The sequence below is a fragment of the Camarhynchus parvulus genome, chromosome 3, assembly GCF_901933205.1.
Source record: "Camarhynchus parvulus chromosome 3, STF_HiC, whole genome shotgun sequence".
Taxonomy (NCBI): Eukaryota; Metazoa; Chordata; class Aves; order Passeriformes; family Thraupidae; genus Camarhynchus; species Camarhynchus parvulus.
Window position 1 is genome coordinate 60,666,872 of NC_044573.1, and position 25,658 is coordinate 60,692,529.

Sequence of the window (25,658 nt, forward strand, 5' to 3'; positions counted from 1 at the left end):
AGAGTCAAGGTTTAGGAATGCAAAAGCAAATCCAAGGTACAGATGAGCTTCAGATGTGGACAGGCTTCACAGGGTTTAATAGGCTCTCCAGAGTTTGTCAGGTCACAGAGGCTTTTCTTTTTGTGGGGTGTGCATGAGCCCAGTTGTTTCTTTGTGTTTGTTGTTTGTTTTAAACACTTGTGACCTCAGCCAGAGCAAGTGGAATTGATATGAGCAATTACTGCATGCAAGAATTAAAAAAACCTCACGCCAACCTTGGTTTATTGTACACCATTTACAAAAAAAACCAAAACAAATTAAAATTATCTTCTTAATCAGCAATCCCTGATCACCACCACGTGTTTTTAAAACAGCCAGATGTTCACAGTTTAAGAAGCCAAATAATACTACTACTTTCTTGTAAACGTTAATGGTGAAAGAACAATAATAATGGTTTTAGTCAATCATCATTAGTACTTGAAAGTACAAATATAAATTAAATAAGACTCAAAAAAACTTGTACAATAAAATCTGCTATAAACAAAGCTAATTAAAAAGAACAGCTCCCAACCTGGGTTGTGGGTTTCATCTTGTTTTAAAATTAAAAGCAGTTACTTATTTTTCTGAAGCATCCAAATGAATGTTCATATCCAGATGTCCTTACAAAGAAACACGGTCTTCATTCTTTTCCCATTTTTTAAGCTGTTTATATAATATTTTACTTCTGATTGTCCTTTTCTTCCTTGGCAATCCTCTTTGTCACACCACTGAAATACTTCTCACGGAAAGAATTGTGTCCCCTGTATGGCATATACTGGCCATCCAACAAGTAAGAGTTCTCATCTTGATCCTGCATGGCACCAGAAGACAAACATTAGACTTTAGGGTAGTGTGTTCAGCCTGTATTGAAAAAGAATAAGTCTAAAAAACAGACTTTTTCAAACCATGAGGTGGAAGGGTAAGGCAGTTAGGTTTTTGTTTTGCAGTTCAACAGCGCACACTTAAGTCACTGAAAATATCTCAGCTGACATCACCAGAATCTCACCCTTACATGACCAAATGGGCACAGGTACCGTGCACCACACAGGTCACTATCCAGAAAAAATATTTTCAGGAGAATTCAGTCAGTCAGAGGTCTGTGGAAGGCAGGCACAAACAGAAGAGGAACACAAATGGTAAAATGAGTCCCAACAGTTACTGAAGCACATTCAGAGATATTTTTTTCTGTGCAACATTCATGTATTTCTGAAAGTTAAAGTTGACATAGTAAATCCCCATACATAATACCTATTTGACACCAGCCAAAAACACAGTTTAGAAAATTGGCCCACTGTATATACAAAGGTTTAATTCATCATGTACTGTGGCTTTATACAATTAAGATACTTGTCAGCTAACATTAGCAATGCTGTAAGATAAACATTACATCAAACTTTAATCTGAGTGTTAAAGAAAACTGATGGCAACTTCCAAAAACAGTTTAATGCTTCTGGGTGACGTCAGTTTCTCATTATGCTCAAAAGCAGGAAGGAACAGTGAGAAGGAGCCTCACACAGAACAACTGAACAGCACAAGGAGAAAATAAAAACAAGCACACAACAGAACAAAGCCTCTATTCTGCCACAAGTTTCTTCTCTTTTTTTAACCAATGCAGTAACATAGACATTGGTTCACTACCTTAAAACGTTTAGTTATTTGTTCACATTCAAAAATAAAGTTACTGCAGAATGTTTTAGCATTAGTAGGAACATGGAAGTAGATTTTAGTCAGTATTTTCATATTACAAGAGTACTACAATGCAAGGATGCACAGAATCCTAGTGGACAATCTCTCCCTTCAGCTCTTTTGAGATGAACAACTCTCCTAGCTCTGGAGATCTTAACGAGCATTCTAAGGGAGTGAAAGAAAAGGTTTTTCAACAAGACGCTGGTGTGCATGTAGGAGAGCCCTCTTCTGGACACAATAAGATATTACTTCAAAGAAGGTCTCACCTGCTATGAAAGCAGGCATCAGGAATGTGACACCAACTTAAATTAACTTGCTAAATGTTCAGTGCCATGTAGATAACTACTATGTAAAGCATGTACACCACCAGCAGCAGCTCTATTTAAATACTCACTGTTGGAAAATAGCAGGAGAAAATGACTTTAGGAAACCCAATGCAGGCACAGTATCATCTATTGTCTTTTAGTCACCTGTGAGAGACTGCTGTCTCCATGGCTATTCTCAGGCTGATAAACAACAGACTTTTAGCATGTTTGTGAAAAAACTGAAAATTACAAAATTACTATAGACAGACAGGAAATAAGAAGGATTAAAGACACACTCCTCTTACAGCCAGCCTGTACCCATTTCTCCAGCTACTCTTTGAAAAAGAGCACTTTTCTCTTGCAATTCCAGGTCAGAAATCCTTCTTTGACATAAACATATATTTTTATATCACTGAGATGCTTTAAGAAGAATGCTATGTAATTCACTTATTTTGAGAAATGGACAGGATATCTGACCCTAATGTATAATGATACATAGATCAAAGATACTCTAAAATAAAAATTAATCCCCATAACCTCTAAGAGGTCATGCATGTGTACAACATTCATCTTGATTCCATAGGAAACAAAATGCTAATTTGGTAGGAAGAGATGAAGGAGTAAACTACCCTTTCCTCTACCTCCAAGCTGGTTAGGGCAAAGAGAGGATGTGCTGTGTAGAAGAACAAACTTCAAGCAGAGCACAGGTGTAACAGGGGCATCTGCATGCACCAGATGGAACGAGGCTTGGTGCACCACTCCACAGCAGAATCTCATCTCAAAAATCCAAGCCTCATCAGGAGCTCTGCAAACACTGCTCGCTAAATGAGAGATCTGCAGTCAGGCATGGATTTCATAGGAGAGATTACAAAGGAAGTTCCTGGCCCACATCATAATAATTCCAGTCTAAGAGGTTCCATTCCCCACCTCTTATCTGTACAGACATGACTGTCTAATAAATATGGCAATTGCTTAAAAGCAAACAAACAAACAAACAAACAAAAACAACAAAAAAACGTCCAACCAAACAAACACCAACAAGAATGGGAACTGCTGCTTAAAAAAGGGAAAATAAGAAATCCTGAACTGCCTGGAGATACCAGTCACTGTTGAGATTTACTAGTCAAAGGAATTTTAAAGGCAGTGTGAGGACTTATCAAAGTAACTGAAATTCTTGGATTTCAGAGACTAAGGATTTCCAAACAAATTCTAACTTATACTACTGTGTATCAAGGAGCTGAATGGATACAATCTGAACACCAGGGATAGGCTTCATTTAACTCTACAGAGAAAATAACTTGTAAAAAACCTCTTAATTTATTTGTTCTAAAGACAGCAGTAAAATATGTTTTAGAGATTTCTAACAAATAATGAAGAGGTGGAAGAGAAGGAGATGCTGAATGATAACAAGAAAATGTTTTTCTTGAAATCTTGGCAAATATTAAGTGACATTCTAAAGATTCTTATTCATCTAGCATGCCCCAGCTCAGCTTCAAGGTAATTACCCACATTTAGTTTTTGTTTTTAAAAAAAGTCTTCCTAGCCTTATCACTGTTTCCTACCACTCCACATCTGGTGCTGGACAGTAGCTATAGAAACCACTTGTACTAATGTTATACAGCTATAAACAAAAAGGAGCAGTTACCAAACCAGAGACAGCAGGGTCATACACCCAGGAACTTAGACACTGAATTTAGACACTGCTAAATTCAGCAGGAAAAATTCTACACCAGTAACAACTCCAGAGTGACCACGTGACATGGAAATGCCTGACCCATTCAGGAGGGTGGGTTTGCGTGCCTGGCGCTTCACAGTCCCTTCCTGGACAAGCATAAGCTCAGAGTTTGTCCTTCATCCAAATTTTCTGTTACATCTTACTACATCATTTCTAGGCATCTCTCTTGGCATTAAAAAAGTGGGATGCCTCACAGGGAGGGAGAAACATAGGGCTCTGGGCTGAGGCGGCAGCTGCCCCTGCCCCACCCACCCTGGGTTTTGGGGTGACAGTGTGCAGCTGTGCCGTGAAGGAGGCAGGAGGGGAGTGTGCATTTTGGGGTGAATGCTGTGCTGGGAGGAACAATGGCAAAAGTTGTCTGAAATGGTAATTAAAAAACCAAAAAGTCTTCTGCTCATATTGTGCACATGCTGGAAAAGCATATTCATATCAACACTGAGTTCAGGAAGAAACCTTTTCCAGTTGGCACAATTTCACTGTAAACTTAAAAAGAACAGACGGGATGCTTACAAGACAGCGAGTTATATAATACCAGGTTTGTGAGGTTTTTAATACAATATATGATCTTCATGCTTATGATTTCTTAGATCTCCTTTTTATTACAAACCATTCCAATCAAACTGCACCACCAATTTCAATAATTGACTGAATTCATGTCCAGTTAAGAGTTTATTTAAAGTGTTAATAGTGAAATCAAAATTTGCTGTGAAATCTGCAATTCCGTATTGGTGGCAAACAGTGGGGAAACCGAAGAACTGCATAGTAACAGTAACATGATTTGTAACATTTCTTATCCATTTGCAAGTGCTGCACTAAGCTGAATTAAAAGGCAACTAAGGGCCTATTACAAACCAGTTTAGTAATGCAGTCAGGAACTTTCTGGAAACATAAATGTTAGGTATACCCATAAAAATTCACTCTTTCACTTAGGAAAAAGAAAACCAGACAAAAGTATAACTACTGAATTTTATGGTCCTATCTGGCAAGTCAGAAGTATCCAATTCCAAGGTTGCTCAGGATATTAATAGAGGAAAAAACATGTTCCAAGTAAGGGACACTGGAGTGGGGAAATCCTAGACACCAAAACAAGGTCCTAAACCAAGCAGGCAGTGGCTAAGGATTCAACATGAATTTTGTTCTCTAGACAAATTTTGCATCATCAGAAACAACACATGGGTTCTGGTATCTTTAAATTATCTAACACACATCTGGAATACTGAATGTAAGCACTTGCACAGTCTTATCTAAGCAGCAAGCCTGCCAACTAGCCTCAGGTGCTCAGAGCTAAGCGCTTCCAGACACAAACCTGTCAAACCATGAACTGAAGAACAGGTGATGCACGAGAGGAGAGTAACAAATGACGCAAATCTGTTTGCAGAAGGGCTGATATATTTTTTAGGTTAGAATATGCTACCCTACAGCACTGGTAGCAATAAAACTGCTGCCAAAAACCTCCCTGAACACCCTGAGACGTACATGTCAAAAACTTTCATCATCTACCCTCCTGGTTTGCTACTGGTGAAGTTGGCAGCTCTGAGGCTGAGCTCCACACAGAGTGTTTATAGAAGTTCAGGTGTTGCTTGAGAACTGCAGTCACCACAAGCATTATGAAGGCAGCACTGAACCCCTGCTGTGTCAGTAGTGCAAGCACCACACAGACACAGCAGCCTGACTGCATCTCCTGCCATCAGAAACAGCTCTCCAGCTGACAAGCAATGTACTGAAAACACTTGCTCACTGAGTGCAATTTCATTAAGACTTTGCCTCACATTGTGTTTAGCATTTCTTTTAACATCATTAAGTGAGAGAAGTAGCAAGAATGGAAAGGAGATCTGAATGCAGTATTCCCCAGTCCCAGTGCCTCAGGAGAGGCACTCAGTGTGTCACAAAAGAAAAAGAGAAAAAAGATCCAGTGCGCTTTGCTGTACTTGTCGCAACTTCAGCATTACTCCAAAATATAAAATGTACCACTCTAAAGATGAAATAACATAATTAAATAAGGTTTACCTGTATTGCAAGACCCACACAGATATTTAGTATTTACTTGGGCATTGAGACACACTTTGCAATAAACGGAAACTTAGGCATTAAGGCAAAGTCTCTGTGGATGGGATTTACAAGTAACCATAAGTTCAAAGATCTTTTTCACACTATCAAGGGACTTCTTCAGGATGAAGAGTTTACCAAAAAACTGAGAATAAAAAGGAAGAAACCAAAACCAGAACAGTCCCTTAAATCAATGCTCAATTTTACAAAAGCTGTAACTCTGATCATAAAAACCAAAGTGAGACAGAAACAAGGATCAAATGCTGAATAGCACGAACTTGTCACGAACACAACAGCTACTATTTTACACGATATGATCAAGAACTCAAGCTTACCTTGAATTCTTTCACCTTTTCCATGGTTATGAGGCGCCTTGATGTGTGGCTGGAAAGCAGCTGCTCGCAGTTGCTAATAAGTTTCAGGCATGGGTGGCGGGGAATGATCTCTTCTGTGTATCTGGAAGAAATAATCATTCTTAGTGCGGTAGGCTCATGAAGTGGAAGAACTGCATCTGAAACAAAATTCTTACAGACACTTCACAGAAAAGTTCACAGTTGAAAGTTGTTATGCACTTTAACCTGATTAAATAAATTCAGATATTGCTGCTCAGAGTTTTGACATCATATATTCCAATCACCTTGACATGCAGTGTGTAGAATAAATTAAAACCCCACAGTAAAGAGACACTCTCCCCTTTTCTGCATGTATTTAAATGATGTTAATGTATGTACACATGGGCCTACCTGTATAATTTCAAGTACAAAATACCTCAGCCAACCAGGAACAACAACTTATTCAGTCAGAGCTGTGATTTTAAAGATATTTTCCACAGTCAACATATATGAAGTTGCAGGAATAAGAGACTCTGGCTCCCTAAAAGGAGATCATGGCAATTCAATTTCAAATCTTATTAAGCCAGCTCTTATTAGACAGTAACATTCCTGAACTTCAAAATTTGGTATACAAATTTATCTCTTTGTAACTACTTTTCCTAATGGCAAAAAAAAAAAAAAATCCACCATCATTTAACATTAGATAGGATTTAATTATAAACCAACGTCGCTACTATCTATAGAAGTAAGAGTTACAGTGTTTTAAATGCCCCATCTCATAAGCACACTAGTTTCCTACATAGAAAGTGCTTTCTCTAAATTGCCTTCAATCTTTCTGTTTCTCCAAATGCTGAAAGAGAAATTTAAAGATTTAAGAGCTTTGCAGGGGACTATAGCAGCAAGAAGTATTAACCTAGCAAGTATGATAAATATGAATATCCTTCCTATATACTGAAACATAGATCAGCCATTTATTCCTAGATTTTGTAATAAGCTTTCATGTAATAGTTATGAAAAGATAACACAGAAAATGGGTTCTGGTATTGTTAGGTATGATTTTGTACAAAACACCTGCTCCTATGATTCTTCAGTGTTTGGGGGTTAACAGAAGTCAGACACTGAAACACAGATCTGAACAACTTAATATCTATGACTTGAATTTAAAAGGTACATAGGAGAAGATTTACATTTTTCCTGTAAAGAAGTGGATTTTCTGAATGAAAGTAAAGGTGTTGGTCTGGATTAAAATACGATCTGTCTAGGTGCTGGTGGAAAACTTGGCATTTCTTAAGATAAAAGAGAGCTGTTAAACAAGTAACTCAATCCCAAATACAGATATGCAAATAAGAAAAAAAACCAAACAGTACCGCCTCTTTGCTTTCCTCCAAGATTTCCAGACCATAAAACTACTTTTCAGTCACTTCTCATGTAGAAACAAGTATCTGCTTCAGCTAGGTGAAGTCAGAACATGCTTTGGCAAAGAAGAATGAAATTAATTCTCAACTGCTTTTTCTATTAAACGAGACTTTTGATGCATCCAGTACCGTCAAGCTGTCTTTCTTTTACGAAGGTAGGCACCTGGCCACAATATTTTAAAAGTTTCCCTCAATATTCATACAGGAGGCTGACTTTAATGGAATTAGAAGAATTTGGACTCAACAATGATTTCAATGTCTGACTGAAAGAGTAAACTCTGGAGTGAGATGCTATCTTGAAGAGGGAGAGATCACTATCACTTTGTTAAAAAGCCTTTTCTGTTAGCATTATTGAATGTATTTCTACATTCTTTCAGGTAAAACTCAGAAACATGTCAAGTAAGAAATACAGAAGCAATGATTTTAACAGACCAATCCAATAGTTTCAGCTTTAATTTAAGGTAATATAGAAAGATCTCAAAAAATTAAACTCAAGGCAGGTGTTGCCAAGGGATATTTGATAATGCAACATGTTAGTAAAAAATATCTTCCCCCCACTTAATTGCTTTAATGCCCCATGTTCATTATTGCAGCTGAAAATAAAATTACTATCCTACTATTCTATGCTAATCCTAGCAACTTTAGTATTTCAAGTCATTTCAGTTTTAAAAAGTCAACTCAACTAGAGCTCCCCAAAACAGCAACTGAAGTTGATCCCAAATATGCAGTCCCAAGTTATCTGAAGTGAAACACTTTACACTGCTGTAGTGAGGAAGCATGCTTGTACAAAAGTTCAATGAGCAGAAAGAAAAACACTAGTATCTTGATGAACAAAGTAAATTCAGTAATTCCAAAGAGATTTTATTCACATGAAAATTATCTATAATACTATGAATGGCATTCATTGCTTTGTCTGAATTGTCTTATGGGAAAAAAGGCCTAAAATACTAATTTTATAATTTACTAAAAAATACAAACTACAAAGTGCACTCTCCTGTTACAGAAGCATGTAACAGAAATGGCTCCTTTTGATTTCCAAATATGCAGAACAGCATGAGATATATAGGACTATCACAAGCCATTTCCATGGTGAAACCAGGGACAACCACCACTTTATGTAACAGTATAGTTTGACTGTACATAGAAATATAAGACACCGTAGAAACCACCTTCAGAGCACATCTGTATCTGGCAGACACCTTGAAACAACTACTGTACATCAACTCCTCACTTCACAGTAAAAAATCTTTACAAAAACAAAACAAAAAAACCCTCAAACCTAATCTGAGATGCTGAAATAAGGCATGCAAACAGCTGGTTTTCCTTATGCACTCAGCTCTGATCCAGGCTGCACTCCTGAGCAGACAGATCCCACAGTCTCTGCTGGCCTCTCTTGTCCCTAACAGGGCTGCTCTCAGATATTCCTGCCTCTCACTGCCATCTCTTGGTCACTTCACTTTTATTTCTCAGAAGAAAGCTAAATCAGTAGTGCCAAACCCCAAAGAACCAAGGATGACTTTTGCACACCTCTATCAACTACTTTAGCAGAAACACATACTAATACTAGCCTTGCTTCTACTGTCTTAGAAATCTATCTGCACCTCGAAAGTAACTTCTTAAGCTTAAACCTCAACCCACTGGACATGCATTTGCAATGATATGCAAAGGCATTTTCTGTTTGGTAACAGTCAGGAATTGTCTCCATTCAAAAGCTCTGTTACAAAATGTGGCCTCCCTCATACAAAGTTTTAAAATAAAAAGTCTGGGCATTACTCTTAGTGCTGGTACTATGTCCCAAAGGAAAGCACAGTGAGAATGCAGCATCCATTCTGACACACAGCACAGCAGAGCTCAACAGTACATACTCAGGCCTGTATATGGGCAGCCAGTAAACCAATCTTCCTCCCATCACCAGATATTCTGCCCCAAACTTCAAGAGGTCAAAAAAGATGTCACTTAGATGGTAACTGGATGAAACGAAGAAGTGATTTTCTGTGCTGAACAAAAAACATACAAGTGTAAGCAAAGAAGAGCACAGGTAAAACCTAAATTAAAAAAAAAAAATACCCAAAGCCACAAAAGCACTTTCTGAGCTTTGCAAAGCTACCTAAGACAATCCAGGAGTACAACTTCTACTATGAGGAATACAACTTCTCAAGTTCCCCCGCCTCTTTGACTTCCACATGTACTGAAGAGGAGTCTAAAGAACCACAGGTATGCTGGGAATAGTTATTTTTCACAGCATCTTTCTAAAGGAATTAAAGTCAGAAGGCAAGGAAAGCCAGGCAGTGGAGAAACCATGGGACATCTCTGAAAAGCAAGGAGCAGTGGAAAATGCAAAAGAAAAAAGTCGAAGGTAAAATTACAGGTATTTTAGAGTGATTTTTTTTGGAGTAATTTCGCAGCCTGCAGGGATCAAAGAGAATTTTTCTGGAAACACATGCTAATGGTGGCTTAAAGACGTGAGAAATAAGATTCAAAATCTATACACACACAAGGGATGAGGGAAAACAAAACCAAGAAGGTTTCAGTAAGTGACATAATGGTTTTGCAGACAGAACAAAAAGGGTTTTTCCTCTTTAATTATAATTGCTACCATTTTTTAACTTCTGACAGCCAACCAAGAAGTAACAAACATTCTAAAGCTGCAACTGGGTTTCCATTAAGACATTTATATTCTATAACGGACAAGACAGCTTCCCTACCTTCTTTCAACTGATTTAACTGTTTCCTTTTGTGATCCCATTCTGCGAGGAGCTTCTCTGATACCATATGGTGCTAGACAAAGCACAAGCAAAATGCAGAGATAAGAACCTCACCCTTTGTCCAAATAACACAAAATTACACCAGATATACACAATCGTGCACAAACTGTGGCTTACACAAGGTTAAAAAAATGGAAAGCTTTTACGAAGTAAAAGTCAATAAGGTAAATTTCTTCAAGATTGTTGAAAGCTTCTTGCTCCAGAAAGTTATTTTAAAACTGTTTCAAGGAAATCCTTCAACTGTAAGGGATTGCTACATGACAAAGGACAATGATGTGTTGTTTCTTAAAAGATATTCCTTAGATTTCCAACATGTGATAAATAATCCCATCCTTTTTTCTCTGACAGATACGAATATGTCCCCTATAGCACTTAACTAACCTTTTTCAAAATGACATTAACTATATCAGAATTTCTTGCCAGCAACATTACACAAATGGTAATTCTCACACATAAGAACCAGAGAAGGTTTTTTCCTCATACATTTTTTGCACATTTCTAATTGCATAACATACTTCGTGTTCAAAAAATCTGAATTTGTAAGACTTGTTTCAGCATCACAGAAGCACCAATTAACCACTGCAGAAGTTTTACAAATGGTTTCACACTCAGTTCTAAGTCCATGTTAATATTCTACACTGTCTTGTTGCCAAACAGGCCAAATAAAAACTAGTAAGCAACACAGAAAAGTCACACTTCCTAATTAATATGAATGTGTAATTTTAAGAGCCAGCACTTGAGATTAGAAATTGCTGTATTAAGGTCTTCATTCATCCCCTTGGTTTCTTTTCCCTCTCTTACAAGACAAATAGTATTTAGTAAATAGGTTTCTAAAAGAGCAGATGATCCTTTCAAACTGCTCCTGCTTCCAGTAGCTAAGTGTATTGGAAACACATTAAAATTTCTCTTTGGAAGCATTACATTAAGCATTAACACAAGTCTCCCGAAGTCCATCAGAGGTGCATGGCAGACTCCAATGTGCTGCCAAAAGCAATACAGACCATTCTGGTAAAAAGTCTCTATGCATCAATCATGTGATGCTTTTACTGAAAGCGACTTCTTCAAAGGATGATTTTCAGCCACGTTGATTTCTGCTGGCGAAGGTAACATTCTCTCCACGGGAGAAAGTGTCATTGTCAGCTTTGTTACATGTTAATAACTATCCTTAAAATAAATGCAGAGACATCAAATGCAGATCCAATTTCCATAGTGCTGATCTCGACAATCATCTTTGGAAACATGGAAGCTGCAGACCTGAGCACTGGTGCAGACATTTAATCAATGCACACAAGCAATAACGTTTTAGTCACTGTTACTGGGCAATGAAAGGCAGTAACAAACTTACGGTCTGTAATAATTGCATCAAACAACATCCCTTTTCTCCATATTGGCCTTGAAAAATCAGCAACCAGTGCATCGAGGTAGTATTTCTCTAAACCATACTGTCGGAGATTAGCTCTGATATTTTCATCTGGCCCTCTCCATTTCTGGTTCTTTCTGCTTGCTTTGCCTGGGAGAGAAAGGGGAATGGAAAGGGAAAAAAACAAAGCATACTCAACAAGAAACTATTATATAAGAAGAGCTTTCATATACTCTACCATTTAAATTAAAGGAAAATAATCAAATGTCACCAAAAAAACCTGTCAAAAGTACTTGCAGCAAACTTCACAAGCAGTAAGGAAAAATGAAAATACACGAAAAAAGTTCTGCTGCACCATCTGCACAGGGTGTCAAATAACACATTTACAAAAACGTTGGTTTGCAACCGGTGGACTCCATCCAACAGTCACAACCCTGTCCACTAGGTCAATACATAATTTGCATATTTGCAGAGAAGTAACAATAAGATTACGGTTCCTGGGTTAGGTTTTGAAGGGCTTGCCACATCATAGGTTAAAAGAGCACACAGCTGTGGTAATGATTATTTGGAACTTTGTTTTGGTCTTCATTATTCTTTTTCAAAAATATTTCCTGCTTAAAAATAAGACAATATCTTAACTAGCAGACATGTAAATTGGTGAATAAAACTAAGCATGACCAAATAAATCCTGTGAAGATTAATGCTGCTTTAAAATCCACTAAGTATCATCTGCTACCATCAGTCTTCTTAAATTACAGGGCGTAAGATTTCAGTGGCTTCAAAATATGTAACATACCTAATCCATGGATTGTGTTGTAATCTATATCAGTACCACACACATATGCCCCAAAATGTGCTGAGGAGATTAGAAGGCCACCTAGATAGGGAAGAAAAAAGGCAAAGTATAAACTTCTGTCATAAATGTCACCTGCATTAGGATTTTTTCCTCAGGAACTTCAGGAGCCTACAGCAGCAGCACACTAGACCCAAGAAAAAGGAAAAAAACCCAAAACAAACACTAAAAAAAGAAGTAGAACTATCAACAAGTTAGAATCACTATGTAATTATAATCAGACATAATAACACTAAGTCTTTTGTTCTACATTATTTTCCTTATCTTGGTATGCCCTACATCACTCCTCATCTCTGGAGATTGTTGAGGAGTTTTGTTTATGGCTTTCTGTATTTTAAGCAGTAAGATCCTTTAATCATTACATGAACCAAAACTTTTGATTCTACTTTGCAAGAAACAGAATTTCAAACTGTTGTCAAAAAATTGGAAAAATCATCACCAAACAAATGGCAGTTCTACTGTGTCTGTTCTCAAAGCCAGTTTCTTTAACCATGTCCAAAAATCAAACTTCTAGAAGGTGGCTATTGCCATATTGTAAGAAACAATGGTCAAGAGCCTTAAAAATGTAAATATCTCCAGTGTAAACATAAGTATCAAAAGCATTTCTGCAATCAGTTTCAAGTGTGAAAACTACATACAAATCATTTGTCTGTGAGTAGGCTGCCTACTTTGTCAGTAGTTTTACCAATGTACTTATTTTGTAATAAAACCAGTTTTTTTAATTGCTGCTATTGCAACATCCCCTCCTAATTAAACAAGAAGAGAACACCATACCAAATGACATTAACTCTTTAACAGCTTCCAAACAAAACAACGGACAGACTGCAGGAGATGGACAGATACTTGTGTGGTTAAGTTATTAATAAGGAGGTCTGTGGCTACCAGAATGGTTTAGAACAGAACAGAACTGAGAAGAAGGCTATGAACCCCACTGATATCAACAGTCCTGCTAAATAAAGGGGATGACTGCTGCAGGATGAAGGGCTGACAATTTGCAAGCTGGCTGGGGCAGGGGGGTGGGGGGGTGACACCAGTTCTCCCATTCACCAAGAGCATGGAAACAGGCATCCCAGGTGGCTGCACTGTCCTGAGCCACCCACTGAGCACCACCAAATCCCTAATGTGCCCTGCGTGCACCAGAAAACTTCTACATCATATGGTAATGAACTCTACGAAAACCAAAGGGGAGTGAGAACAAAACAACTTTTGATATTCCTCTGCTTTTTCTTGTGAAATGGATCAGGGAAAAACAAGGTTACTCACCCCAAAGGAATCACCCATTTCCCTTCTTGGCTGCAATCCCTCAGAACAGATGGGCAGTACATCCAGAGGGTCAAGACAAATTTAGCTAGCCCTGACCCCAAGTATGGCATACCACCCAGTCCTACAAAAAAAGTAAGAAGAGAGTCCTTTGCCCATCTAAGAATATTTTTAATTACAGGCAAAAAAAGAAGCTTGGAAATAATGAATTTACAGCTTTTAAGAAATCTCAAATTCGTACTAGTTCAATTGTGTTCACACAGAAGGTGCACAGATACTTACATACTCTTACATGGCCAGCCCTTTGATCAGTATGTGAAAGGGTTAATCAGGGGATCATTCTGTCCCTGGTGACCTGTAGCAGAATGATGATGGCACAGAGCTTCATGCCTTTCTATCACACACTATTCTCCACCTCTTCAGCACAGACGAGGTCTGGTCCTCCAGGATGTCAAAGAAAAACATCCTGTCATTTACAACTATGCAGTATCACAAATATCTTCCAAAAGAACAATCAATGAGATTACTGAGATAACCTGAACTGATTGTCTAGGGGGAAGCACAAAATATTCAGGTAAAAGACTTGATTTATTCTTCTAGAAACTTCCAGGCTTCCTTCTGCCCAGCGCTGAGGAAAGAATATCTACACATGGATGGAAGTTAAAAACACAGACTTGGCCATTCCAATTCTGCTCAACAATAAAAAGGGGAATCAAGTCTTCTAAAAGCCAGCCTGGTCAAAGAGCACTTTATGTTCCAAAGAAAACTGCCAACTGTCCACTCTTATACTAACGTGAAAGACTTATGGTTTGGCTTATGCAGCAAAAACCAGTTTGTTTGCAACTAGCAAGAACCATTTTGCAAGGCCATTCTGGTTTGGTTTTCTATTGGTTTATTACTGGTTTACTCTTCACTTTATCAGTGTAAAAAACCAGGCAGAAACACAGCCAGGTAACAAAGCCGCACTAATAAAGAAATCTACGCTGCAGTTCTTCAAAATGCTCCTCAGATTCTGAATATATATTTTTCTAAGCCCATCAGCTCAACATGACTGCATCACTCTCAACTCCAAACCACCTCCCAGAAACTCCAGTGACAAGGCACTGTTGCACTGACAAGCTTGAAAATCTTCTGAAGGTCCTCAAGAGACAACTGAAATTCTTGGGGTTTACTCAAAAGAAGCAAGTGCAAAAACCACTGTTATTTAGTCATAAATACACTCTACTGACAAATGGCATGCCACCCAGTATCTCCAGGATCCCCTTTAATCCCTACCCTTTCTTACAAATGTCTAACAAAAAAAAAAAAAATTGTAATTCAAACTACTAGGCAATTTGGGGAGGATTTTGTGTATGTTATTTTTTGAACTAAAACAAAACACTTATCTTGAATTTCTATAGCTTCATCATTTTATGTGATTTTTCTTCTTCTGTCTTTACCCTTCCTTTTTATTTTTCTTCAATTTTCACTCCCAAGAGAAAGAATGCTCTCAGAGACTTTATTTTGTGATTTAAATTAGCAGGTTTTGTAAGACAAAAAGCCACAGACGCCAAAATGAAACCAACTGCTAAGAGGTAAGTAGAGGAATTTCCTGAACCTTTCAAAGGACAAGCACAAGAAAGAGGAGAAAATTTCCTAAGATGATATTATGCATTAAAAAAATCAGGTCCTATAAGAATAAAATTTAAGACAAAATCATAGAATTCACCAAACCCTTCTGTTTCTGAAAATATCATATCCATGCTCTTTTTCTATGGCACAGAGAAGACACATACTAATAAGAATTTATCCTACTAGTGTAATCTTCTCTCTCCCAAACTTCCCTGCAGAGATTTTTCTCCATCTTCCCATTAATATAAGTATTTTTAAATTTATGCATTTCACATGTGGTCACCTTGACTAAAGTTTAGCAAGTTGAACATGAGTCAGCAGTGTCCCAGCAGTCAGGAGGGCCAAGTGTGTCCTGGGGAGCATCAGGCACAGCATTGCAGCTGGGCAAGAGAGGGCATTGTCCTGCTCTGCTCTGAGCTGGGGCAGCCTCACCTCCAGTGCTGGGGGCAGTTTTGGATGCCACAATATAAAAAAGAGATTAAATTATTAGAAACTGTGCACAGGAGAGCAACAAAGAAGATGAGGGCCTTGAGGGTAAGATTTATGGGGAGCAGCTGAGGTCACTTGGTCTGTTCAGCCTGAAGAAGAGGAGACTGAAGCGAGACTACAGTACAATTTACAGCTTCCTTGCTGGGGAAAGAGGAGAGGAAGGCACTGATCTCTTCTCTGTGGTGACCAGTGACAGGACCCAAGGGAATGGCCTGAAGATGTCTGGGAAGTTTTAGGTTGGATAGTAAAAAACAAATACCCAGAGGTGATTGGGCATTGGAGCAGGCTCCCAAGGGAAGTGGTCACAGCCTGACAGAGTTCAAGAAACATTTAGACAATGCACTCAGGCACATGGTGTGACTCTTGGGGTGCCCTGTGCAGGGCCAAGAGTTGGACTCTGATGATCCTTTTAGGTTCCTTCCAACTCAGGATACTCTATGATTCAATTCTAGGTCAGAAACACAGCCTTTGCTACATTTTTGAAGAAATTACTCTACGTAGCTTAACACAATATACTCTGCTAAAATTATATGGCACAAGCTGACACAATAAATCAGCTATTTCACATACAGCTGAGTTTCCCTGAGGCAAAAAGTACTTCTGTGCCATGCACAGCAATATGTGGAATAAAAGCTCCCCCTCCTGGCTAAAATAAGGAAAGCTCAGCTGGGGAAGGGTACCTTGTGTGAGTAGTAATATCCTGAACACAAGCTTTGCACAGCCAAGTGTTCCTCATGGAATGCTGCCATGACCTCACTACTGCTATGTTGTGTTGTATGACCAGAAATGCCCTCAGCACTCCCCAAAAGAGCCAGCTCTAAAATGCTGCTTTGTAATGTCCTGAAAGTGACTGCAGCAAGTGCTTAGCCAAATTCCAATCCCTGGTCACTTTGATCTTAAGCAGTCCATGAAACACATGGATGGGTGCTCAGGCCACGTGATGTAAAACACAACAATGAAGACAGACCTTTTAAAAGCACAAAATAAACTGTTTACATCTTTGGAATTTGGTCTGCTTCCTCCAAAATCCCTTTCAGGTTAACAAACCATAATTTTATAAACAGCATTTTGCCTTTGGTATCATCTCAAATATCTGTTGAGCACCAGAAGTCATGACACTAGGTAAAAGAGTAGTGCAAGCACTAACACAATATTCCAGTTCTTCCCACCAGCTGAAAAAAAATATATATATATACCTGTTCCAACAAATGGATCATAAACAATGTCATTGGGTTTTACTCTCCCATGGTTTGCCATGATGAAAGAGAGACAGGCATCCATGCTCGTATTTCCAATGAAGTGTCTCTTCTTTACACTGTAGGATTCGATGAGTTCTCTTTGGCCATCTGCAATCTGTTGAAACATTTAAAACCCCTGTCAGATCCTGGATACAAGACATAAACAGACACACTAACAGACTTTCTTTAGTGACACCATCCAAAACCAGGTAACTTCACTTTATAACACATCACCTTGCTTTCTGATGTCTGAAAACATGACAGACCTCTTTCCAAGCAACAGATATCTTGGTTTAACACCTGGGTAAATTCTTCAAGACAGAGGTTAAAAATGTACAAACACTTTAGAGAGAAAATTCTTTCTAAGAAATTACAATTAGAGTAACTTTGCTATTATTCTAATCATCAGAAAAACAATTCCTGGCAGTTCATTGTTGAAAGGATTTCAAAAATATGAGGATTAAACATGCACATTAAGACATGCATGCACACACACTGATGCTTAAGGTCAGACAGAATTTCTTTCTTCACTGGCATTTCTGTCCCACTCAAAATCCAAATTTAGGATAGCATTGACAGGTGAGAATTTGAGGGAAAAGCAAACAAAGAACAAATGCTGGCATTTTTACATCAGACTTCAGACATCAGACTTACTTCAGACTTCCAAAGTACATTGGAGAAGACCAAAGCAATCCAAAACAAAACACATTCAAACACTATCTAAAACTATCCCTCCACCTCTCTCAGCACCAGTCTTATTGGGTTAACAAAATACACCTCCCTATTTCTTCAGGTGGCTATACTAATTTTTACACACTTCAGGAATCCAGCACAGATGGGACAACTGCTGCAATGTTTTGCAGCATTGCCACAACCCAGGGTGCACGCACATCAATCACAGGCATGGAGGATATTCACAGGCCCTAACAGATCACTTGAATCTCTAACTTCCCTGGAACACAAGCCACTGACTGTAGCTACACAACCTTTGCAGTGGTCCTCCCTCCCTTCAGCTGCCCTCGACCCAGGACACTGCAAGCACATATTCCCACCAGTGACTACTGTCATTCTGGGAGATATCCTTTGAGGAACCACTTTTCCCTCACAGAAACATAAAAGACCAGATCAAATTTCCTCAGGATGTTCTAATAATGCACCAGGTTTAGAGTGCACACAGCCAGCAAGCAAGAACATTTGTAATGAAGACCACAGATGACAGGCTCCAGACAGTTTTTGTCCTTGGTTCCTTCTGCACTGTCGGTGTTCCCTCAGGCAGGTGCCTGCCTGTGGGCTGGACTCACTGATGTCCAAAGCCTCAGGGATCAGTCTGCACTTTTCCATGGAGGTGCCTACCAGGATCACTTGGAGCACTTACAGAATGCTCCAGTGAGGCTGATGCCACTCAGCAGGGCCACAAGCCATCTACAGTTCTGTACATCTTTCTGTGTGTTTGGAACAGGGGCCTTCAGCTGGAGCTAGGTCCCAAAAAATGTAACACACCACCCCAGCTGTGCTGAATCCTCTCAGTGGATGGCAAGACAAAGGTGTGTTTCCAGATACAACTTCATTTTTTTTCCACCTCTAAATTGTCCAGTAAAGCCACTTTTTCCTAGTCACAGTAAGGACTCCCAAGACTTGCTTCAGAGTATTATGCAATGACAAATTCAGACAATGGTATTTTCTGCTTCTATTACAAGTCTTTCTATTACAACACTTTTCACATTTAAACTGAAGTACACTCTCCTGAAAATATGAGCTTGCAAGAACTGAAGCAAACGTGCTCACGCACCCATCTACCAAAATACAGATGAATGGGCTCTTCTGGAACATCATTTGGGTTCATTCCATAATCTTCCAAAATCCAAAAGACGTGTTCTGGATTCTTTAAATTTACTTTTCCTTTGAATGGTAGAAACTCAAGGGCCTATACAATAAAGCAAAACAGAGTCAAAAATAAACAGGGTCAATTTTTTTTAAATAGGTACCTTCCTCCCCAAGAAAAAACACCAAACAAAAAAAATCAGCAAAACCCCCAAAATTTCACTTGAGAGAAATGGTATATTAGTATTAAAAAGTTCAATTTCCACTGTTTTTTTGAAATGCCTTTCTTCTAAACAAAAATAGCTCAAATGATTAAGGTTTAGAAATTGGGAACCATAACACCTTTTATTAACTGAACAGAACTCAACTTCAGAGGAAATTAACTGTGTATATTAATTATGCAATTTTCAAGTTATAGAAACAACAATGATTATGAACAATGGGATGTGAAATTTCAGTGATGTGCAGCTACAGCAGTTCACATACTTAGCATTATTTCATGTACACAAAAACTGAACAAACAGGGGAAAAAAGCTGCTACTTATACAGATAATTTCAGTCTCTGAAATGAAGTATATTGAATAAATAGGCGCCAAAATAGAATGTGGAAGAGCAAAAATAAACAGTAATTTGGAAAAATTTCCTAAATGAAACATTGATATGGTTAGGAGGAGAGCACAAGTACAGATAAGAACAGGAGATCAGCACACAATCAGCTTGCAGCTGAAGTCACTTGTTCCACATTCTGCAATAACAGAAGACTAATAAGGAGATCAAGTAGCAGATTTTCCAAAAATCTAGTACCTAACTCTTGCCATTTGAATCTTATAGTTCTCAGCAGCAAGTTTCAGTTTCCCCAGCACACTGGGCTGAAATCAGCAGTGATATTTGTTTGGCATATGCCTTAAACAGTCAGTTTATGGGGGGGGGGGAAGTCATGATTTTGAGAGAATGTTAATTCAGACACAAAAATCTCATTTGGACCTGATAAGACATAAGCCATAAACTTCCTTAAGATCTTGAAGAAACTTAAATACACTGATAGCATGGAATAAGAACATGAATAGACTAAACTAAAAAGATTTTTTTAACCATCTACTTACATCAATCTTTTTTATTTTCTGTGCTTGGGTCAGTGTTTTATTAAATGTATGAATATGTACTTTGTAAGTAGAGTCTGACTGTAGATATGGAAGCTGAAAATAAAAGGCAAAGACACTTTAATTAGTACAGATGCAGTGCTATTCAGCGGGCTTAAGGAACCACAGTATTCAGATTCTCTATATTTATACCATCTTGTCTGTTGGATAGTTCTTCAAAGATGCATAGAGCTCCCCTGCAGATTTTCCATGGCCCCACAGTTCAAATATAGACCTGAAATTACAAAGTTTTTGAGAGCCAGTCACACAGAGCAGGGAAAATGCCTTACAGATACTTATCCCTTTTAACCTATTTGGCCAATGTATTTAGGCTTTAATTCATGGAGTATTAAAGCTGACATTTAATTCTAGACAAACGTTTTAATTTTTGTTTGTAACAAGTATTTTTAATCACAGGCTGATATTTCACTAATGCTTTTCTTTGTTTGGTAACATGTACCAAAAGCTTCAGAGCTTTTCATATTGATTAGTAGTGCAATGGAGGCTCCAGTGATCTTATTCTAAAACTAACACATCTCCCCACAACCAGCAGTAGGACAGAAAAATAAGCCATGGGCTAGTTATGCTTTGTACACAGAATTAGCATACATTAGCTGAGAGTGCATGGTGTGCAGAACATCTATCTGCAAGTTGTTTGGTCGCATTTTACTCCCTGAGCTGCCTGCAGCTGCTTTTTGAAGTGCAATGCTCCACTCTTTAGGCAAGAGTGGAGAGCCCAAGTCATCCTAGGTAAAACTGAATGCCTGAGACAACAAGTACTCAACAGGGGCTGTGCAACATTCTGCAGAGGAGACCAAGCTCTGAAGAACACAGCACAGGCACCCCAAATTTAGTATGGTCAGAGGGACATAACATACCTATGCTGCTTCTCATCCCGAACCATACTTCAAGGCCTCTCTCACACACCTCACTGGAAATGAGGTGTTATTCAGACACTTCTAAAAAATTACCAACTGGAACAATCACTCTCCGCATATTCTTGTGCTCTTGAATTTCCTAGAAGGGACCTCTGCTGCAGCAGTCAAGGCTGAAGGCTTAGATGCCAGCACTGAGGGCATCCTCTCCCTTCCATGATTGTCAGTTTTCATGTACTTCTGGTTTTATCTTTCAATTCCATACATATTTTAGAAAAAGCCACTAACTGAACATTATACAAGGCACATAAAACATGACTGACACTACAAGTGCTGTCTCTGGAGTGAAGAATGGCATTTTTAGACCCTGAATTGATCATACACTGAGTAAAGAGGATAGACAGGCACACTACATAACCAGCCTAAGGAGTCCCACAGTAGCACCTTCTCAATTCTAGAGGGAATCAGAGACTCTTTATTTTATGACTCCATACAAAATTTGTATTTCCCATAATAGAACAAAATTCCACTGCTTATGTTATTATTTACAAGATTTTTAATCTCTTACTTTGCACATACTGTCCGCTTCATTAGTCCCCTTGCCATCTCTTCTGAAGGAATATTGAGAATCCAAAAGGGAGACTGCAATCAAGAGAAGGTAAGTGATGCAAATACCCAGCTGCAGGATGTCACATGAATTACACAACTACACAGTTCTGTTCTATAAAAACAGAATATGCATACTGAAGATTAAATAAATTAATAAAAAATACATCTGTTACCTTTAATCATACAGAGAACATGGGGGTAAAATAATTAATCTGAGACAAAACTGTTTACTCAGCTTGAATGTCTGAGAAATTCTGTTATGTATTTAATTTGCCCAACATAACTGACTTGGTAAAATATTATTTGCATTTCTCTTGATTATTCATCCACTAAAGATTGGAAATACCTTGAAACAGGTTTACTGTTTAGCAGCAACTAAATCCCAGTAACGTTCTCTGGCCAAGCACTGAGACCAGAATCATATGGCTTCCTAAAGGCACTCCTCCAGTGTCTCACTGATTTAAAGGCAAACACCAATTCCAAACTGCTGCAGAGTGTTTTCAGGGTTTAGCTATCCTAAAAAGCAAGGAGAGCCTCCCAGCAGATGGCACTGCTTCTTTTCATGCTGGTAAATGAAGACAACTTGAGGTGCATTCTGTACATCTTTTTTTCCAGTTCTGAGTCCTTACTGAAATTGAGAAGTCCTCAGTTTTGGATCTTCCTAAGAAACTTCAATATTTATTCAGATGCCTACAATTAACAAAAATACTGTAAAGAACATACTTGCACACCATACACACACTCAAGTAAAATGTCTGGTCCTCACTTACATTTACACAAATTTCCTGCTCGCCACTGAATTGTCCACCACAAAGGGAGAGCAATGATGTTATTTCCTGAAGTGAAAACATAAAGGTCAGGCTTTAGAATCTTATAAACAAGGAAAGGAAAAGGGAAAAAAGAGAAAATAGAAGAAGCAGCATGACACAAATTCTAACGCAGATGGTAGATAGAGCACACGTTCACAAGTAAATTCAGACTGTATGTACTGTTCATGAACAGTACAGAAAATGAAGACTTCCCTGCCATAAAAACAGCTTTCTCAAAATTCATTGGCAAATATTAGGAAAATTTCAGAAATTAAACCCCACTATTTCACATATTCTCCTTCATCAGAATCTTTACTGTTCAATCTTACACTCACAACAATATTATCCACTTTTTCTTGAAATATTTTTCTGATGAGTTCACATAAAAGTGATGTTTCACTAGTAACACTGATTCAGGGCCAGGATCAGCAGATCATCTGGCTAAAAAAAAATCTGTCCTTGCTTTTTCCATTACATTTTTGACAAATCATGTTCCTAGCAGAGCTCATCAAAAAACCAAACAAGCTGAGCAGTCACCAAAATAAAGGAGAAATGGCTCTCCTTCCTTCAGCAGCTGTATCAACCAAGTCTCACCAAATCTTTGGTGATAAAAACTTTCTGTGTTACACATGTATCATCTTCTTTTTACTTCATCCAATGACCTTGCCTAAAGAAAAATCAGGATGATCTTGAATGGAACTCAGGTTCCAGTCCCACAAAGCAAATAGGAAAGAGAATCTTAATGAAAACAAGGAAAATAAAAACTTCAAGACACGTTAAACATTTTGTAACGTGTAACAGTGCAATCGACGAGGGAAGATCACCCTGTGAAGCAGACCATGGCACTCAGTCTTCCCTTGAATACCTAGGGACGGTGACTCCACCAGCTCCCCGGGCAATCCATGGAGAGAGGCCCTGGCCTGTGCCCCGGGCAGCACCAGCCACTCCTGCACCCAGGGCACGCTGGCGGGAGCTGACGGATAACTTAAACAAACTTCAAAATTGAACACCAAAGCCACAAACTTGAAAGCATTTTTGTAACCCCAGCTTCCGCTTCTCGCATGGAGCCCCAGGTACTCTGCTAGCAACCCCTCCTAGCGCCAGAGGCTGTGGAAAAGAGAGCGGCAAGTAAAGTGCTGCCTTAAAGCCACCACGCGGAGGCTCCCCATGAGCCGGGGGAGGAAGGGGGAAGAGGGAGCCTGAGGGTAGGACGCGGGAAGGGGCGAGAGAAGGGCGCCGGGCGCTGCGAGTCCCCGGCTCTCCCGGAGAGAGGGGACCCTGGCCGGGGTCCGGCTCCCCCGGCACGGCCGGGGTCCGCCTCCCCCGGCACACCCGGGGCCGCGCTGGCCGGGAGCGCCCCGGAGAGGGGAAAGGAGGGGAGGGCAGCGCCTCACTCGGCCCCCAGCCGCAGCCGCAGCGGCAGAACCGGACCCGGTCCCGGACCCGCGCAGCGCTCACCGGCAGGCGGAACTCGAGGTGCTCCTGCGCCAGCAGCAGCAAATAGCGCCGTAGCGCCGGGGCCGCCAGCGCCATGTCCGGCCATTCCCCGCCTCCCGCATGCGCCGCCGGCAGGGAAGGGCGGGAGGAGCCCGAGAAGGGGCGTGTGGCGGGGAGAGCCCCGCGGCCCCTGCAGCGCCCGGGGCCGGGCGCAGCGTGCGCGAACTCTTCAGGAATTAGTGCTCGTTTCATCTCCTTGCCATCCTCCTCGTAGTTATATTTTGGGTATGCTTTATCACGCACGCCACGTGTCAGTGCAGTAGTGCCTGCGTGTAGTTTATAAATAACTCCGTGTACACTAAGGACACGCTCGCTCAGGGGTGTTTCACTGTCCGGGGCGCGCTGCGGCCTCTCCTGGCCACACTTAAGGATCTGGAGCATTAAATAACATTAAGAATTAACAGATGCCAAAGGAGTCGCGTTCCTTTTTCCGTGGGAAGGAGGTCAGCACCGGCGGCGTGGGTGTCGCAGCAGGTAGAGAAACACATTCCCAGGAAAGGGGCAGAGAGAGGTGTGACGGTCAGGCAGAGGGGCAAAAAGGGGTTTGTCTTGCGGATTGTGCTTTATTTTAATATCTAGTCTTGATAATTGTAATCCCGTACTCACTAGTCTCGCTGTTGTGTTGATCTGAAAGGTTCATCTTATCCAGATTTTGGTAAGCTGTTTATTAGGACCAGGCCAGCTCAGCACTGAACTCATCATGTTCTGTGCTTTATGTGCTGATGTTGTTGGGGTTGTTTGGTTTTTTTTCCCCGTTTTTTGGGTTTTTTTCTAGATAGCTAAGATTTTGCTCATGACCTGTGAGCACTGCACGGGACACCTTCTTGATGCATCTCCATAATCTCATCCTGCAGCTTGTCCGGTTATCCCTTCCTGCAGTAATCAAAACTGAGGTTACTGTGAAGCTTTAGCTGATGATTGACAAGAAAGCAATCTAAAGTGACCTGGCACCTAAATGTGAGCTTTCCTAGAAGAGAAAGAAAAGAGGTAGATGTGGGTCTGGCTTGTTCACCTCAGCAGCTGAATGCTGAGACCCAGCAATAAACAATTGCTGAACTGCTGACAAGCCCTGTGAGCCTGAGATTGCTTAAAAAATCCTGGAATTGCTGAGAGAGCTTTAGTGGAAGAAGTCTGCTTTTATTTTTCCAATCTGTCTCACTTTAAATTTCTTAGCTGTATTGCTTCCATTTTAGAAACTCCTTAGAAGGAGTTGTTGGTATTATTTTTAAGCTTAATCTCTTTGAAACTGGCTTTTGCTTACTTTATCTGCACTGCTTTACCTTCGGGGCATTGCTGCCTGTTCTCTCAAGGTGAATACCTGTTTTTCACTGATACTGTTTCCTACAGAAGACTTCAACAAAAGCCCTGGGTTTTTTCTTGCTTTTGACTTGAGGATCCATGCATAATCTCTGGCAGTGTATACATGTTGCTCTACTTAGTTTGAAAGTGAATGTACATTACTAAGATTTACAGAGTATTTGATTTTCACATAAAAACAAAATGCTTTTCAGATGCTGTGTTTGGAAACAGGACATACATTCCTGTAATGCCACTGAGGAGAATCAAGCAGTTTGTTAGTGGGATGTGGGGAGTCATCTTAAAAACATTACATAACTCTTTACTCTTCTAGGGAGGAAAAGGAAGGAAATTTACACTTTTTAGCCTTCAGGGGAATTCTATATACACAAAGTGTAATTATTCAACTTGAAATTTATCCAGGAAGCTAGAATTAACCACCTTCCTCTCACAAAAAATATGTAATAAAAAGTAGTAATATACAACAATAATGAGATTC

At 39.6% G+C, this 25,658-nt stretch overlaps 1 protein-coding gene across 2 annotated transcripts; it reads right to left on the reverse strand.

Annotated features, from left to right (window-relative positions):
* Nucleotides 1-244: 244 nt before the first annotated feature.
* Nucleotides 245-23,934, reverse strand: TRMT11 (tRNA methyltransferase 11 homolog). Of its 2 annotated transcripts, XM_030946133.1 has the most exons (13): nt 23,825-23,934; nt 22,328-22,393; nt 21,517-21,590; nt 20,227-20,308; nt 20,038-20,130; nt 18,903-19,037; nt 17,072-17,228; nt 12,459-12,539; nt 11,648-11,812; nt 10,243-10,315; nt 9,403-9,534; nt 6,126-6,246; nt 245-829 (listed from the first exon to the last, which is right to left on the reverse strand). In XM_030946133.1, the coding sequence occupies exons 1-13, from the start codon at nt 23,897-23,899 to the stop codon at nt 698-700; spliced, it is 1,386 nt and encodes a 461-aa protein (XP_030801993.1). In that variant the 5' UTR covers nt 23,900-23,934; the 3' UTR covers nt 245-697. The 2 variants fall into 2 exon arrangements, with proteins under 2 accessions (XP_030801993.1, XP_030801994.1); XM_030946134.1 differs by lacking the exon at nt 9,403-9,534 and having other exon boundaries at nt 23,825-23,930.
* Nucleotides 23,935-25,658: the final 1,724 nt, after the last annotated feature.

What these genes read in the sequence shown, in the direction of transcription:
- TRMT11 (XM_030946133.1), bottom strand. Translation starts at nt 23,899, where the DNA reads ATGGCGCTGGCGGCCCCGGCGCTACGGCGCTATTTGCTGCTGCTGGCG. An exon ending in AGCAGGAAATTTGTGTAAAT is followed by an intron (nt 21,591 to 22,327) that starts GTAAGTGAGGAC and finishes TCTTGATTGCAG; the next exon opens with TCTCCCTTTTGGATTCTCAA. An exon ending in AAAAGGTGAAAGAATTCAAG is followed by an intron (nt 830 to 6,125) that starts GTAAGCTTGAGT and finishes GGTGCCATGCAG; the next exon opens with GATCAAGATGAGAACTCTTA.